At 43.1% G+C, this 19,411-nt stretch overlaps 1 protein-coding gene across 7 annotated transcripts in view; it reads left to right on the forward strand.

The window, feature by feature from the left end:
• The window catches only part of ANK3 (ankyrin 3), a 756,238-nt gene that overhangs the window by 372,441 nt on the left and 364,386 nt on the right, over window positions 1-19,411 (forward strand). The window contains exon 1 of one of the 7 annotated variants that reach the window (XM_077258811.1): window positions 7,967-8,309. The exons of 5 other annotated variants lie outside the window; for them this stretch is intronic. In XM_077258811.1, coding sequence (XP_077114926.1) covers window positions 8,196-8,309 — 114 coding nt within the window. In that variant the 5' untranslated portion in view covers window positions 7,967-8,195. Of the gene's footprint in view, window positions 1-7,966; window positions 8,310-19,411 lie in introns of those variants that run through there. One more of the 7 variants, XM_077258795.1, reaches the window with a different exon arrangement.

Below are 19,411 nucleotides of genomic sequence, written 5' to 3' on the forward strand. Positions count from 1 at the left end.
AATAGCGCTCTGTTCCTCCCGAGTCTCTCCGTATGGCTAAGTAGTACTATTCAGCCACATATGGGGTATTGCCACGTTCAGTAGAAATTGTGGGACAGATTTGGGTGCCATTTTTACCCACTTCTTGTGTGAAAATGTAAAATCTGGGGCTAAAACTAAATTTTGGTTGTAAAACTGTAGTTATTTTTTCTTCACTGCTCTATGGTATAAAATTGTGTGACACACCCGTGGTGTCAGTGTGATCACTGTACCCCTAGATGAATTCATTGAGAGGTGTAGTTTATAAAATGGGGCCACTTATGGAGGATTCTGCTGTTCTGGTACCTCATGGGCGCTCTCAGTAGGTCATGGCACCTGCAAACCATAACAGTAAAATCTGGAGCTCCTGGCCTTCTGAGCTTTGGAGTGTGCCTGAAAAATATTTCCAGATTACATGTAGGGTATTGGCGCACTTAGAAAAAAAATGTACCTCAGTTTGTTGTTCCTATTAATTATATTAATAATTCCTATTAGCCCTTAGAAAAAGTTAAATATTGGGGCTAAAACAACATTTTAGTGGTAAAAATGTAATTTATTCTTTCTTCACTGCCCAGTGGTATAAAATTCTGAGAGGCACGTGGTGTCAATATGACCATCGTACCTCTAGATGAATTCATTGGGGAGTGTAGTTTGCAAAATGAGTTCACATATAGGGGGATTCTGCTGTTCTGGCACCTCAGGGGCTCTGCCTATGTGACATGGCACCTTCAAACCATTCCAGCAAAATCTGAACTCCAATATGGCACCGCTTTCCTTCTGAGATTTCCATTGCCTCAGAAGTAGTATTCCCCCACATATGGGGTATCGGCGTACTCAGGAGAAATTGCACAACAAATTGTATGGTGAAATTTTTCCTGTTACCCTTATAAAAACGCAAAATTTTGGGCTAAAATAAAAAATTTTGTGAGGAAAATGGGATTTTATTATTTTCACAGCTCAATGTTATAAACTTCTGTGAAGCACCTGTGGGTTCAATGTGCTCACCACGCATCTAAATACATTCCTTGAGGGGTCTAGTTTCCAAAATGGGGTCACTTGTGGGGGGTTTCCAAATGGGACATGACATCCCCTAATGATTCCTGGAACTTTTACATTCAAATAGTCAAATGACGCTTCTTCCCTTCTGAGCTCTGCCATGCACCCAAACAGTAGTTTTCTCCCTCATATTAGGTATCAGCGTACTCAGGTGAAATTGCACAACAACATGGTGCAATTTCTCCTGTTACCTTTATGAAAATGCACTATTTTGTGCTAAAGACATATTTGTGTGGAAAATTTGATGTTTATTTTTATGGCTCTACCTTATAATCTTCTGTGAAGCACTTGAGAGTTCAATGTGCTCACCACACATCTAGAACAGTTCCCTGAGGGGTCTAGTTTCCAAAATGGTGTAACTTGTGGGGGATTTTCACTGTTTAGGCACATCAGGAGATCTCCAAACGCAACATAGTGTCCGCCAATTGTGTCAGGAAATTTTACATTCAAAAAGTCAAATAGCGCTCTTTCCCTTCCGAGAGGTAACGTGCACCCAAACTGTGATTTTTTTTCCCTCATTTGGTGTATTGACATGCTCAGGAGAAATTACACAACAAAATTTAGGGTCCCTTTTTTCCTGTTACCCTTGTCAAAATAATAAAATTTGGATCTGAAGTAGTTTTTTGTTATAAAAAGTAAAATGTTCTTTTTTTCTACATTACAAAAATTCCTGTGAAGCACCTAAAGGGTTACTAAACTCCTTGAATGTGGGTTTGAGCACCTTGAGGGGTGCAGTTTTTAGAATGGTGTCACTTTTGGGTATTTTCTATAATATAGACCCCTCAAAGTCACTTCAAATGTGATGGGGTCCCTAAAAAAAATGATTTTGTAATTTTTGTTGTAAAAATTAGAAATCGCTGGTCAACTTTTAACCCTTATAACTTCCTGGAATGCTTCAATGAATCCAACTAATTCTGGGATTATTTTTTGTGACATATTGTACTTCATGATAGTGGTAAAATTTCTTTTATTTATTTGTGAAAAAATCAGAAGTTTGGCGGAAATTTGGAAAATTTTGTAATTTTCAAACTTTGAATTTTTATGCTTTTAAATTAGATAGATATGTCACACAAAATAGTTAATAAATAACATTTCCCACATGTCTACTTTATATAAGCACAATGTTTGAAACCATTTTTTTTGTTAGAAAGTTATAAGGGTTAAAAGTTGACCAGTGATTTCTAAGATTCCAACAAAATTTACAAAACCATTTTTTAGGTACCACATCACATTTGAAGTGACTTTGAGGTGCCTATATGACAGAAAATACACAGAAGTTAAACCATTCTAAAAACTGCACCCCTCAAGGTGCACAAAACTACATTCAAGAAGTTTATTAACCCTTCAGGTGCTTCACAGGAATTAATGGAGCGTTAAAGGAAAAAATTAACATCTAACCTTTTTTAGATCACAATCTATTTTTCACAAGGGTAACAGGAGAAAATGGACCCTAAAAATTGTTGTGCAATTTCTCCTGAGTACGCCAATACACCATATGTGGAGGAAAACTACTGTCTGGGCGCACGGCAGGGCTTAGAAGGTAAGGAGCACCGTTTGACTTTTTGAACATAAAATTGCCTGGAATCGAGAGTGGACGCCATGTTCCGTTTGAAAAGCCCCTGATGTGCCTCAGCAATGAAAAACCCCACAAGTGACCCTATTTTCAAAACTACACCCCTCAAGGAACTTATCTAGATGTGTATTGAGCACCTTGAACCCCCAAGGTGCTTCACAGAAGTTTATGACGTTGAACCGTGAAAATAAAAAATCAGATTTTTTTTCCACAAAACGTACAGTATCTTTTTGCCCTAATTTTTTTTTCACAAGGGTAACATGAGAAAATGGAACCCAAAATTATCAAAATGTGCAATTTCAACGGTAGTACGCAGATACCCCATATGAGGGGGAAAACTGCTTTTTGGCCACACAGTAGGGCTCAGAAAAGGAGTGACATTTTGGAATGCAGACTTTGATAGAATGGTCTGCGAGTGTCATGTCGCATTTAGAGAGCCCCTAATGTGCCTAAACAGTGGAAACCCCCCACAAGTGACCCTGTTTTGGAAACTAGATCCCTCAAGGAATTTATCTAGACATGTGTTGAGGACTTTGAACCAACAGGTGCTTCACAGAATTTTACAATGTTGATCTGTGAAATTTCACAAAAATTTGTGCTCTATTTGCCTCTTGGAACGCAGATTTTCCTAGAATAGTTTGCAGATGCCATATGCAAAGCCCCTGAGTGCTACAAGAGCAGAATCCCTTCTCAAGTTACCCCATTTTGGAAATCATACCCCTTTTGGAATTTATCTACATGTATAGATGCAATGTATTACAACTGTCAGTCTGCTCTCACACAAACTAACACTAACAAGCTTGCTAGACCCTGATGACCTCGATGTCGTGGCAGCGATCAGGCCCCAGAAATTAAGTAATCGTGGGGGCGCCGATCGGAGGGCAGTGAGGGCTTCCTCCTTCTTTCTACCTTCTAAATGCTGCGATCGGTATCGATCACAGCATTTAGTGGGTGAAGCTGCCAGGAATGGTGCAGGTACCACTCCTTGCAGTGCATGTGGGTGTATGGAGTATGCTTATATGCTTGCTTATAGCATAATTGAGTGACATGAGTGCCTACTCCCAGTGCCGGCACCAGAGAATCCTTAAATTGTACATTGAACATTTTTCTGAAATTGTTCCACAAATTTTAGATGCAGTTGTTCACAGATTGATGAACCTCTGACCATCTTTGCTTCTGACAAACTTTGCCTCTAACATGCTCTTTTTATATGCAGTCAAGTGACTTAGTTGAAAATTTACCATCCAGATATTTTTCATTAGTAACACTTACTTTTCCAGGCTTTTATTAAGTCTGTCCTAACTTTTTGAGACAAATTGCTGCCATCAATTTCTAAATCTGTTAACTTTTTAAAATGAAATTTCTAATTTCCACCTTTTGGTCTGTGTTTTATGTTCTATTCTGAATAAAACATGGTTACAAAAGATTTCCAAATCACTTAATTCTTGTTTTCTTTAAATGTTACACAGTGTCCCAACTTTTTTGGAATTATGGATGTAGATTTTCATAATCTGATGAACCAGGGCACAATCACGACGTGTAATAGCCCTTGTTGCCTCTCTCCATTTTTGGTAACAAGCATAACGAAGGCCAGCTACAATACAATATACAATAAATCAATACTGCACGTACTTTAAAAAGGGTAGTGAAGTCAATTAGATATTGGAGGCTTCTGAGAAATTGGCCATTATGCCAGTGCTTTAGTCTTACATCCTACCTATATATGTAGCATGAAATATATATGTAGGCACTGTGCCCCCTATGAATATTTAACTAGTCATTGTGCCCCTATTATAACATTAAAATATGTAACTGACACTGTGCCCATGTGTATAAAATTAGTTATTGGGCCCCCTACCTATAAATGTAGCCATTTTACCTCTTGAATATAAAGTTACCACTGTACCTCTTGAAAATAAATGAAGCCACCACTGTGCTCCCCTAAATTTGAAGGAATCCACCACTGCCCCTGAATATAAAAGGCGCCACCAATGTGCTCTCTTGAGTCCTGAATAAAGGCACCAATATGCACCCTAATAATATATGAAGCAATCACTGTGACTCCTTAGTATATATGTAACCACAACTGTGACCCCTAAATATACAGTAAGCCCCCACTGCGCCCCAATATAAATGAAGACACCACTGATCCCCTGTATATAAATTAAGCAACCAATATGCCTCCTAAATAATTAACATATACGTCATCATCTGTACCTTGTTCTTTAATGAAACCATACCCTTTGATATGGTTGATGTCAACCACACACCCCTCAGTACACTGCTCCTCAGTTGGGCCCGCTTCGGCCCACCAGCCACTCCCAGGCCAGAGAGTCGGCCTGCATCCTCTCTTTGACCTATGTTGGGGAGCTCTGGGATCGGGAGGTACCAGCGTCCACTATCCCAGATGAAGATTTCGGGCGTAGGCAGCGGCAGGGGAATGGGGGCAGGCAGGGGAATATCCTTCTCCTCTTCGCCACTTGGGGTGATTTGGTTGGCCCAGGGGGAGTACACTGACTTTCAGAGTGGTACATATTCTAAATCTGGCATTAGTGATGAGCGAATATACTCGTTACTCGAGATTTATCGAGCACGCTCGGGTGTCCTCCGAGTATTCTTTAGTGCTCGGAGATATAGTTTTCATTGCCGCAGCTGAATGATTTACATCTGTTAGCCAGCATAAGTACATGTGGGTGTTGCCTGGTTGCTAGGGAATCCCCACATGTAATCAAGCTGGCTAAGAGATGTAAATCATTCAGCTGAGGTGATGAAAACGAAATCTCTGAGCACTAAAAAATACTCGAAGGACACCCGAGCGTGCATGGGAAATCTCGAGTAACGAGTATATTCGCTCATCACTAACTGGCATCTTTTCTTCCTCGTTCATCAGGCTCCAATACACGAGCCGAACCTCGTGCTGGATAAGTCCCACTTCTGGACATGGTATGGCCTCCCAGTAGACTGTGATGACCAGTGAAGAATCTTTTTCTTTGGCCCCGTAGGGAATCTTTCAGGCGGCGACCCCTGGGGTGGTGAGGTATATCATCTTCTTATCTGGAAGACAGTCCATCGCCTCGGCCTCTTGGGAATTACGACTAGCGCAACTCATTTTCAGGATCTCTCTCAACATGTCTTCTCTGTCCAAACTCAGGAAACACACCAGTGACGCGAATGACACCTCCGCTTTCACTCCTCTCGACTCCACCTTAAGACGAGCCCCCTGATCTCATCATCTCTTACCAGGTGAGGCGTATCTCTTCCTGGGTTGCGCCTTCTTCTGTGCCAGCACACCTTTTCTGGGATGGATCCTGGATCCCAAACACCTCTTGTAGGCTGGGCACACGATTTTCGCGCCATCGGACACCGACCACTCCCACAATGGTCTGGATCTCCCTTCTTCGGACCCCCCCGTAGTTGCCATCTTGAGTCTCTTGATGCTGTCCGCTATCCTGGGAATCAACTCACCATCTGCCATTTTGGAGTTCAAGTTACTGTCTGCCATCTTTATCACCTTTAAGGTAGTTAATGCTTTACTTGATTGTTTCATCTTTTTCTTCATTTTCCAGGGCCTGACCCTTCTTGCAGCTCCACTTGAAGGGTGACACAGGGCCGGCGGTTTGCTGTTTACCGACACTGATTACTGGTTGCCCTGAAACCCCTCTTCTAAACAGGAGTCAGTCATGAGAGTGTGGAGTTTCTTCTTTACTCACTGTTCCGTCTACCTTGTACCTTCTACCTCCCTGTCCATGGGATTGGATCCACTCTGTAGCTTCAGACAAGACAGGAGAACTTGGGTCTGGGATAGCAGGTTCAGCTTTACTGTGCAATTCGGTTACACACAGCTGCAGCATACATAAGACATAGTCCCATTTTAGTGATGTATCCTTTGTTTCCTGGTCTGTCAGTCTTTGTCTCCTTACTACTCGACTTGTCCCCAGCCCACCTGCTCTTGTTGACCCTAGGGAACCTCCTTCCGGCATAACCGCTTCCCAGAGAGCCACCATCCTTCCCTTTCTCTGTGACCTGGCTGCCATCTTCCTCACAGAGGTGAGCAGGGGTATGGCACTGAATACCTCTTTTGGACCTCAAGCCCAAGACTGCCCCTGCGTCTAGTCGAAACTTCAACTGTGCTCTCATGCTGTGGGTAAGCTTGACCTGACAACACCTGTTTGGCTCTGTTGCATCTGAATCTTCTAGCGCCTGTTACTGCGGCCTTGTCCAGCTTACTTCCACTCTCCCTAGACTCTCTCTTTGAGCTTGCACTTGACTGAGTTCTAGACTCTATCTCGCTGTAACCCGGAAACCTTTTCTTATAAAATTGGTCTCACCCCTCCCAAACTGTGGGCTAATCCCAACTCTATTAACTATCTAATCCCTAGTGTAGTGTAAGCTTTATTCCTGTACTTAGTGTGGTCCTCCTAGTGGACAGACCTCCCTCATTCCCAGGGACGGCCTTAGGCATAGCCTATAGGTGAACTGAATACATACCGGCCATAGGAATATAATAAAAACCCTTTTTATCACACATAAATATTCACACATCAACATCAGTACATCAAACTCCAAACAACATCATAACAACCCCCTGTTGCCACAGCGTCTTCATCAACCCAGCCAACCCCCTACATGACACCGCCAGAAAAATTACATCATTGCACAGGTTGTGTCATAGAAAAGGCTCTGAGCAGCAGGACAGGGAGACGATCATGGCTTCTTGCAACACCGATACCTTATTATATAGAGTAGTGGTTCTGCCAGAAGCCATAACTACTCCGTATTGCTATTCTGTGCTGCAATAAAAAAAAAAAGATGTCTATCCCAATGGAGACCGCGAAATGGCGAGAGATGGGGGCTCTGCATCTTGGGTCCAGACACCTACACAAGGATGCATTTGCTGTTTTTACTTTAAGCTAAGGGAAGCAGATGGTGATTCCGGGACGTTGCATTTGCAGCTCTACATGAGGGTTGCCAAGCCTTAACATTAATTTTTTTCTGGCAGCTAATCCAGAAATCACAGACAGCCAACGTATATGTCTATAATATACTGTCCTGAGCACATTAGCAGCAGTTTAAACGAGTAGTAAAATAATGAGAATTATCTGCTCGGGTACCTTTAGCTTCCAAAAACATCACAGGCATTAATTTTTTTTATAGACCCTTGAAAAAAAGTCGTCAATTGTCCATGAATTTTCTGACGATTGGCATCCGTGCAGCACATTAGTGTTCCTCTGCATAGGGCACCATTAGGAGCAATCCCCCCTTACTGGGATCACATAGGCCCTTCCAGCTGGTAGTAGGGGGATACTGCAGTCGTCCTGCACACCGATTCAGCTGTCTTTGGGAATGCACCAGGTACAGGGAAGTACAAGACGGGATATAAGCTCTGGATATTTACACAGCTCCTCATCCTCATCCTGCATGCTGGACTTTTAGCTCTGTCTTTCTATTTGTTGTATTGGAGTATTTCTTGTCAAGCTGGATAGAAGGTGCATAAGGGTAGAGCATCTTTTTCAAGGGACGGTTGCTACATGGGATATTCTTCCTCATAATGGCTCACGCAGCATCCCACTTAAAGAAGAACAGGGATCTTGAAATTAATGCAGAAGAGGATGCTAAGGAGAAAAAGAAGCACAGGAAACGCTCCAGGGATCGTAAGAAAAAGGTATCATTTCTGCCTATGACAGATATATGGCTTTTTGTTGCTTTCACATTTGTCAATCCAGCCTTACCCAGGCATGAAAACAAGAACGTTTCCCACTGTCCTAGACAACTGCAGAGATGGTGCAGGACGCGTGTGCATCCCCTTTCTGTGCCTTAGTTTCTGTCCCCATAGCTTGCACTGCTGGGGGAAGCCATGGACAGGTTTACATTTCTCCCGCAGCAGCCACTGCAAAGGAAATGTAGCATTTTGCATGATGGCTATTGAAATGAGGTGAAATGAGTGAAATGAGTCCTCATGATGACCTCCTTTATGATGCGTAATAGTGCATATGAAAAAGTCATTGTCGTGTGATAACCTCTTATTACATAATCATTCATTCTGCTCTATTTGTATAAAACACTGAAGTATCCCGGGATGGAGCACACCATGCACCCCCGTGGGGTCCCCAAGGCCCCGTTCCCCCCCCCCCACAAAAAAAAAATAGTAATGTTGTCTTTAAGTTGAATCAGTTGTGAGTGTATATATTTTGAGAACAACTGGGATGGTTTATGGCGACCACTGTTTCACTTGGAAATAATTTTTTCTATAAACCGATTTTGTTAAATTTGTCTAGTAGTTAGCTGTCAGTAAAGCTGCTGTGACATCATATATATGTTTTATCTGGAAAACCGCTGTGACATCACAGATGTATTTTATCCGGTAAGCTGCTGTGACATCACGGAGGTGTTTTATCTGGTAAGCTGCTGTGACATCACATGTGTTTTATCTGGTAAGCTGCTGTGACATCACATGTGTTTTATCTGGTAAGCTGATGTGACATCACGGATGTGTTTTATCCGGTAAGCTGCTGTGACATCACGGATGTGTTTTACCTGGTAAGCTGCTGTGACATCACGGATGTGTTTTATCCGGTAAGCTGCTGTGACATCACATGTGTTTTACCTGGTAAGCTGCTGTGACATCACAGATGTTTTTTATCTGGTAAGCTGCTGTGACATCACGGATGTTTTTTATCTGGTAAGTTGCTGTGACATCACGGAGGTGTTTTATCTGGTAAGTTGCTGTGACATCACGGATGTGTTTTATCTGGCAATCTGCTGTGACATCACAGACGTGTTTCATCTGGTAAGCTGCTGTGACATCACGGATGTGTTTTATCTTGTAAGTTGCTGTGACATCACGGAGGTGTTTTATCTGGTAAGCTGCTGTGACATCACGGAGGTGTTTTATCTGGTAAGTTGCTGTGACATCACGGATGTGTTTTATCTGGCAATCTGCTGTGACATCACGGATGTGTTTTATCTTGTAAGTTGCTGTGACATCACAGATGTGTTTTATCTGGTAAGTTGCTGTGACATCACGGAGGTGTTTTATCTGGTAAGCTGCTGTGACATCACGGATGTGTTTTATCTGGTAAGTTGCTGTGACATCACGGATGTGTTTTATCTTGTAAGTTGCTGTGACATCACGGATGTGTTTAATCTTGTAAGTTGCTGTGACATCACGGAGGTGTTTTATCTGGTAAGTTGCTGTGACATCACGGATGTGTTTTATCTTGTAAGTTGCTGTGACATCACGGAGGTGTTTTATCTGGTAAGCTGCTGTGACATCACGGATGTGTTTTATCCGGTAAGTTGCTGTGACATCACGGATGTGTTTTACCTGGTAAGCTGCTGTGACATCACGGATGTGTTTTATCCGGTAAGTTGCTGTGACATCACGGATGTGTTTTACCTGGTAAGCTGCTGTGACATCACGGATGTGTTTTATCCGGTAAGCTGCTGTGACATCACATGTGTTTTACCTGGTAAGCTGCTGTGACATCACGGATGTGTTTTATCCGGTAAGCTGCTGTGACATCACATGTGTTTTACCTGGTAAGCTGCTGTGACATCATGGAGGTATTTTATCCGGTAAGCTGCTGTGACATCACGGATGTTTTTTATCTGGTAAGCTGCTGTGACATCACGGAGGTGTTTTATCTGGTAAGCTGCTGTGACATCACGGAGGTGTTTTATCTTGTAAGCTGCTGTGACATCACGGAGGTGTTTTATCTTGTAAGCTGCTGTGACATCACGGAGGTGTTTTATCTGGTAAGCTGCTGTGACATCACGGAGGTGTTTTATCTTGTAAGTTGCTGTGACATCACGGAGGTGTTTTATCTTGTAAGTTGCTGTGACATCACAGATGTGTTTTATCTGGTAAGTTGCTGTGACATCACGGATGTGTTTTATCTTGTAAGCTGCTGTGACATCACGGAGGTGTTTTATCCGGTAAGCTGTTGTGACATCACGGATGTGTTTTACCTGGTAAGCTGCTGTGACATCACGGATGTGTTTTATCCGGTAAGCTGCTGTGACATCACATGTGTTTTACCTGGTAAGCTTCTGTGACATCATGGAGGTATTTTATCCGGTAAGCTGCTGTGACATCACGGATGTTTTTTATCTGGTAAGCTGCTGTGACATCACGGATGTTTTTTATCTGGTAAGCTGCTGTGACATCACGGAGGTGTTTTATCTGGTAAGTTGCTGTGACATCACAGATGTATTTTATCTTGTAAGCTGCTGTGACATCACAGATGTGTTTCATCTGGTAAGCTGATGTGACATCACAAGTGGGATTCATCTAGGTAAGCTGTGACATTATGTTTCATTCATGTTACTGCTGTGACTTCTCAAGTGTTTTAGCTATGTAAGCTACTGTGACATCTCAAGTGAGTTTAACCCCTTAACCCACTGATACATAAGGATGTACCCGCATGTCCACAACAAGTCCACCTGTGGGATGTGGAGGTTAGGAGCCGGAATCAGTCAACAAAGACTGGAGCTAGCTCAGATTACTGCTATTTAACCATTAAATGACCTTGACAAAAACTGACATTGGCATTTAAATGGAATAGTACATGTGTGGACTGGCTCCAGTTGGCCCCTGTGACATGATGGTAGAGGTCTGCTCAAGACCCACATGGCTGCCATTTTGGAACTCCTGTGAAACCTAGCCACAGGGGACGATCATTATGACTATACACTGCAATACTGTGGTATAAGAGTATGTAGAATAAGCGATCAAAGGATCGTAGGTTGAAGACTAAAAAATAAAAAAAAGTTTAAAAAGTAAAAGAAATCAAATCACTCCCCTGTTCCCAGTTTAAAAATAAAGAAATAAAAATACACGTCTGCTATACTTGCATCTGTAAAAGTCCGATCTATCAAAATACAAAAGTAATTAACCAGTACAGTAAACACCATAAAGAGTGAAGGAAAAAGAAATGCCAGAGTTGCTGTTTCTCAGTTGCTCATGTCTTATAAAATATGCAATAAATGTGATGAAAATGCCTTATGGTTCCAAAAATTGTATCAATAAAAGTATCAGCTTGTGACACAAAAAAAGCCAAGCACAGCTACATTGCTGGAAAATAAAAAAAAGTATGGATTTTAATATATATATTATAACAATTTTTTTTTACAAAACTCAGAATTTTTTTTACCAATAAAATAATTAAAAAATGCACATTTTGTATCTTTATATTTGTAACAAACTGTAACCATACAATGAATGCCGTAAAAATTAAACCTAAAAACAATGGCAGAATAGTTTTTTTCATCATTTGAACCCACTTGGATATTTCCCCCATTTTTCAGCACATTATATATCAAATTGAAGGGTGTAATTCAAAACTGCAACTTGTCAAACAAAATGACAAGCCAACAACCATGGCTAGGCGGTCAGAGATATAAAAAAGATATAGTTCTTGGAAGAAGGGGTTGAAAAAAAAAAAAAAGTTGAAGGGGTTAAGGATTCACTTTTGCGCTTTTCCTTTTTCTTTCCCTTCTTCTAACAACATTTTTTTCACTTCAGCATAACCATATGAAGGCTTGTTTTTGCTAAAGTTGTAGTTTTGAAAGACCCCATTCATTTTACCATATAATTAACTTTAAAAACTGGAACCAAATTCAAAATCAGATGAAATAGTTAAAAAACAACTCAATTCCACAATTGTTTTTTGGATTTTGTTTTTCTGTTTATTGCCCAGTAAAAATGAAGTGGCAACATGATTCTCCGGGTTAGCATGACTACAGCGATGGCAAAATTCTATTGTTTTTATGATTTTAGTGGCTTAAAAAACTCAGATTTCTCCAAAACAAAATAATTGTGATGCCATTTAAAACAAACAAAGAAAAAAAATACTTGTATGAGAGTTTTTTTGTGTGCTTCCACCTCCAAAAAATGTTTTAATTATTCCATTTTGGGGAACATATGAAGTTTTGATTGTCTTCTATTTTTGATGGTGACGTGCCGTGACCAAAAAAGTGGCAATTTTGACATTTCGATTTTTTTTCTATATGGTATTTAGGCTACTTTCACACACAGCATATTTGCTGCGTATTTTTACGCGCGCGTATTTTGCTGCTGCTTTACCTGCGTTTTTTTACGCAGGCAAAAAACGCAGCTGCTTTCACACACTGCGTTTTTTGCTGTGTTTTTTGCTGCGTTTTTTGCAGCTGCGTTTTTTTCAGCATTGTGTACTGAAATTAAAGTTTGTTTGAAAAAAAAAAAAAGGTGAAAAAAAAAAGAGTCATTGAGGTCATTTCCTGTCTTTATGACTCAGAATACAATACACACTGGAGTTAACACTGGAGTTTTCCGGTACTCCACATTGTTTGCTGTACGTTATTCCTGACACTCCTGTGAGTTCTTCTACCATAGATATAGAGTGCCTTCTATTCAGCAGTTCCCCTCGTAGTATATCTGATTTCTAGGGGGTGTCCTCTATTCATGGCAAGTGGGTGTTATGTAATGTGTATTTTTGGCCATGGTCGACAAATCAAAGAAGCAGACTACATCATAGTTAAAAGTTCAAATATTTATTTGTAGTAACTGTCAAAATTGAAAAACTTTTCTAATAAAATTGAGAATAGAATGATTTGTTGTTTTTTTTTGTTATTAACAAAATTCCACACGTAAACACTGTAAACATCCCCAAAATGGGATTATAAACCTGTGGATGTCCAAGTCCACTCATTAATTGCCGCCAGGAGGGCATGCTTCCAGCTTTCATTAGTATTGCGCAAGGCCCTTTCCCCGTCACCACTGACGGTGAGTCATTCGGCACTTGCGCAACACTAATCAGAGCTGGAAACATGCCCTCTTGGCGGAAACTGAGGAGTGGACTTGGACATCATGGCGTTTTAAACATGAAAAGCAACATTATGCCTACTGGTCCTCATATAGGCTTTGTGAATATGAGTAGTAGCTCCAGTCTGGATGGTGTTCTTCAGACTGGGCTACTACTCTTGATGTTGGTGCACCTGCAGCAGCACTTGGAGCAGATGGCAGAGGTTTATTGAATGCTGCTGCAGGTGCAAGAGGAGTCGGCGTCGGTGGATGCCAGATGTGGTTTAGTGAACAAACCATTTCTTCAAAGGTTGGATTTATATGCGGATACTTCTTAAAACATGTCACCGCCATTGAAAGATACGTCATGCAGGAGTCCTGGACCTCGGGGGACATAGTACGCATTCTGGAAGCTAGAGTGGTTCCATATGCTGAGAATTGATCCTCTTCAGGTTGGCGATCAATTAGAGAAATTGCCCTTGCCAAGGCAGCCGTCTCCTCATCCTCCTTTGAAGAGCCTCTTTTCCTCTTCCTCTGTGTTGAGGCTGGAGGTGGAGGTGGTGTTGGTGGCGGTGGTGGCGATGCCAATGAACTAGTCTCGGAGAGGGGCAGATCATCATTTTGGGTAGAAGGGTCAGGCCTTGGCTCATTTGGAAGAGAGCTGGTAGCAGGCTGTGAAGCATGTTCATACACTGGAGTTGTTGCTGTGGCCGGGATTTCGGTCATCGGCTGGACATTGCCTATGGTTCTGTAAAGAGAAACATCAAAACAATAGTTTTAATACATTTTATTTTCTATTCAAAATTAAAGACGTTACTGATACTTACGGTCGGTAATGTAGACTGCCGTTTAAAAATTGGAGTTCCTGTTCAAAACGCCCTTGAGAAGCAGGTGCCGCAGAGCCACTTGGTGCTTCTGACCGTGACCGTGTAAATCTGTCCCTCACCGACCTCCAGCGGGTTTTCAAGGCTGAAACTAAAAAGTGAAAAATTGAACCTATTAATATACTATTCAACTACATACAGACAAGAAATTCAAAAATACTCCTCCAAAATGGAAAATATTTACAAGTTTCTTTTTGCCGCTCCTTTGTGTATGACTCGTACAGGGGATAGAGGGTGACACAGACCTTGTGCCAGGAAGCAGTTTTTGTATATTTGTTGGAAAACTCCCGGCACCCCTTATCCCAAAGACATGGGAAGTTTTGAACCTAAAAAAGGTAAAACATTAACTACTATTAGTTATACACACAAAATTTGACAAACTTGATAGAGGCAGAAAAAGTAACACAGGCTGCTGAGGAATGACAACCCCAACTGCTTGTTATTACCTTCACACGCATACGGGACACACACGCACAGGGGACACACACGGGACAGAAAATCCAGTGAAGAGCGTTTTTTTTAATAAATATTTTGCTAGGTTTAAAAACCAAATTGGAAATAAATAGGGATTCTACGCTTACGCCTTTTTATTACAAAAAAAACACCAAAAAAAACAAACAAATGGGCCTTCCCTGCAAGACTGTGGATTCCCCGCTTTCACTGTGTAATGAATACGAAAAAAAAAAATATTCAGAAAAGGGGGTATCCATGCAGGAGGTGGATTCCCTTCTTTCACAATTCACTGAATTTTTTTTTTTTTTTTAAAGAACGGGGGTTTCCATGCAGGATGGGGTATTCCCCGCTTTCACAATTTTATAAAATTATTTTAATATATTTTACGTATTTAAGTGCCACGTGCCACGTATTTCAGTGCCACGTGCCACGTATTTAAGTGCCACGTATTTAAGTGCCACGTATTTAAGTGCCACGTGCCACGTATGTAAGTGCCACGTATTTAAGTGCCACGTGCCACGTATTTAAGTGCCACGTGCCACGTATTTAAGTGCCACGTGCCACGTATGTAAGTGCCACGTATGTAAGTGCAACGTGCCACGTATGTAAGTGCCACGTATGTAAGTGCCACGTATGTAAGTGCCACGTATGTAAGTGCCACGTATGTAAGTGCCACGTGCCACGTATTTAAGTGCCACGTGCCACGTATTTAAGTGCCACGTGCCACGTATGTAAGTGCCATGTATGTAAGTGCCACGTATGTAAGTGCCACGTATGTAAGTGCCACGTGCCACGTATGTAAGTGCCACGTGCCACGTATTTAAGTGCCACGTGCCACGTATGTAAGTGCCACGTATGTAAGTGCCACGTATGTAAGTGCCACGTGCCATGTATATAAGTGCCACGTATGTAAGTGCCACGTATGTAAGTGCCACGTGCCACGTATTTAAGGACAATGGCTCCTGCAGTGCATCACTGAGGTTACTATAGTTCACTGGTCTCACTTTATGGCAAAAAGCTGCGTGGGAACTTTCTCATACAGCATGCCATAAAGTGAAACTAGGGACTATTTTCTCACAGGGGCGTAGGAATACATTGTGGGGAATACATTGTGGAAGGATACCTTCCTCCCCTCATTGTCTTCCTGGAGCCCCTGGAGAGTGGTCGCATCAGCAGATGCTCCTGTTCTCCACGGGAGATCGTCGTGGGACACTCGTTTTAATTGGATTTCTGCGGATCAGGGAGTATATTGGTTGTTTATTATTTTAATATTTTTTATGACACTGGCTTCGGGGATCAAAGTGACAAGTGATGGTGAGTATGTAATCTATGTTATATGTACTGTATGTCTGTATGTATGTACTGTATGTCTGTATGTATGTATGCGCATGTCGTCGCATGCCATCGCATGGCGCCGCATGGCGCATGTCGTCGTACGCCGTCGCATGGCGCATGCAGTCGCATAGCGCATGCCGTCGCGTGGCGCATGTCGTCGTACGCCGTCGCGTGGCGCATGCCGTCGCGTGGCGCATGTCGTCGCATGGCGCATGCCGTCGCGTGGCGCATGTCGTCGCATGGCGCATGCCGTCGCGTGGCGCATGTCGTACGCCGTCGCATGGCGCATGCAGTCGCATGGCGCATGCCGTCGCATGGCGCATGCCGTTGCGTGGCGCATGTCGTCGCATGGCGCATGCCGTTGCGTGGCGCATGTCGGCGCATGTCGTCGCATGGCGCATGTCGTCGCATGGCGTCATACGCCGTCGCATGGCGCATGCAGTCGCATGGCGCATGCCGTCGCGTGGCGCATGTCGTCGCATGGTGCATGCCGTTGCGTGGCGCATGTCGGCGCATGTTCTGTATGTGTGTATGTACTGTATATGTGTGTTTTTTTTTTTGTTTTTTTTTTTTTTGTTTTACATTCAACACATTAGCCGGATGATGGGACTACTACTGTCCCATCATTGGCTACTGTGTCACTGACTGTCACTGTAGCAGGCAGAGCCCGATGGGACTTGTAGTCCCATCGGACAATGCCTGCACACAGAGACACACACACACACACACACCAAAGACCACCCCACCCCCTGCAGCAGACCCAGCACATACCCATACATACACACGGGGGGGGCGGGGGGGACACGGCACACACACAGGGCGCACACGGCACACACACAGTGGGGGGACACACGCACAGGGGGGGCACACACGGGGGATACTTACCGTCTCGATCAGCAGCCCCACGTTTATGCTCATTCATTTATCCATGCTGCTTCACTGGGGGGCGGGGGCTTCCCTCTTCCTGTCCGACGTCACGTCCGGTCCTGGGTGTCAACCCCTCCGTACAAAGACGCCGACACCCAGGACAAAGGCGCTGTGTGTGCACGTTAATATGGGGCCCTATGGGGATACGCAGACACGCCGCTGCGTAAAGAATTGACATGTCAATTCTTTTTACGCCGGCGTGTTTGCAGACAAAAGCGCCGCGTTTTTTTGCGGTGTGTCTGAACGGCAAAGTGAATTTCTCATTCACTTTGCCGGCAGACGAAAATGACATTGCGCATTTTTGAAAAGCGCCCGCAAAATAGCGCTCAAAAATGCGCTATGTCTGAAAGTAGCCTTACTGTATTTTTGTAAGCTTATATACTTTAATATTGCAGTAGTAAGTACTAATCACTCTGCCATGATACTCAGCCTGAGGCTGGGCCTCACAGGAGTGCCAAGATGGTAGCAATGGGGGCCTGCTGCAGGCCCCTAACTGCCCGGCATCCCATCATCACTCACGATCATGTCAACAGTGAGATTTAAATTTGCTGTTACCATTGATTGACAGCATCATTTAACCCCTTACCGAAATGTGACATACAGTTATGTCATATGCCAGCTCCCTGACTTGAATGCAGGTTCAGTTCCTGGGCCCGCAACTTTGATGGAAAACAATGGCTGTTAAAACTGGCTGCTAATCTGTGATAGCGACATTTACAGCACGCATCCCGGGGTTGTATTGGTCCAACCACTCATTGGCGCCTCCAAAACATTGATCGCAGGATGCCCATGTGTTGCCATAATAGCCAGGAGTCTGCTGTGCCTGACATGATGGTCCTCCCGTGAAAGCTAACCCGCGACTGTGATTTTTGCTCTATACAGCAATACTCTGTTATTAGTGTACATAGCACAAGCAATCCAATGGTGACAGGTTCAAATCCCCTTAAGGGACTAAGAAATACAATAAAAACTACAAAAAAAGTTTGAAAAAAATATGTAAAAATTCAAATCCCCCTCCTTTTCCCCCATTAAAAACGAAGAAATTTGAAAAATACACATATGTGGTATCACTATGTCCATAAAAGTCTGATCTATCAAAATATAAAATTAAATAACCAAATCACTAAATGTCGTATTCAGAAAAAAAAAATCAAAATGCCAGAATTGTGATTTTTCGTTTGCAGCAGCGCAAAAAAAGTGCAGTGTGAGGCAATCAAAACATTGCATCTGCCTCTAAAAAGTATCAATAAAAATGTCAGCTCAGGGTGTAAAAAAACAAACTCACACAGCTCCATTACCCAAACCCAAAAATCTAAAACGCTTTGGTTCTTGGAATATGGTAACAGAAGCAAGAATATATACCGTATATACTCGAGTATAAGCCGACCCGAGTATAAGCCGACCCCCCTAATTTTGCCACAAAAAACTGGGAAAACTTATTGACTCGAGTATAAGCCTAGGGTGGAAAATGCAGCAGGTACCGGTGAATTTCAAAATTAAAAATAGATACTCCATACCGTTCATTATGGCCCCATAGATGCTCCACATAAAGCTGCCCCATATATAATGCTCTGCACCGTTCATTATGGCCCCATAGATGCTCCACATAAAGCTGTGCCATATATACAATGCTCTGCACCGTTGCCCCATAGCTGTGCCATATATACAATGCTCTGCACCGTTGCCCCATAGCTGTGCCATATATATAGTGCTCTGCACCGTTGCCCCATAGCTGTGCCATATAGTGCTCTGCACCGTTGCCCCATAGCTGTGCCATATAGTGCTCTGCACCGTTGCCCCATAGCTGTGCCATATAGTGCTCTGCACCATTGCCCCATAGCTGTGCCATATAGTGCTCTGCACCGTTATTGCCCATAGCTGTGCCATATAGTGCTCTGCACCGTTGCCCCATAGCTGTGCCATATAGTGCTCTGCACCGTTGCCCCATAGCTGTGCCATATAATGCTCTGCACCGTTGCCCCATAGCTGTGCCATATAGTGCTCTGCACCGTTATTGCCCCATAGCTGTGCCATATAGTGCTCTGCACCATTGCCCCATAGCTGTGCCATATAGTGCTGTGCACCGTCCATTATTGCCCCATAGCTGTGCTGCTGCAATAAAAATAATAAACCACATACTCACCTCTCTTGCTTGCACCACCGGCACCGCTGATTAGAGAAATGAATAGGCGGCTCCGCCCCTATGGGAGGTGGAGCAGCGTATTCATTTCTCTAATGAGCGGTCCCACGTGACCACTCAGGGGAAGAGGCTGCTGCACCCGGAGACCGTGGGACGGGCAGGGGGAGCGTCAGAATCGCCGGGACTAGGTAAGTATGCCTCAGCGCCCTCTCCCCCTCACCCGCCGACCCCACCACCGATCATGA

This window comes from Ranitomeya variabilis, chromosome 4, assembly GCF_051348905.1.
Source record: "Ranitomeya variabilis isolate aRanVar5 chromosome 4, aRanVar5.hap1, whole genome shotgun sequence".
NCBI lineage: Eukaryota > Metazoa > Chordata > Amphibia > Anura > Dendrobatidae > Ranitomeya > Ranitomeya variabilis.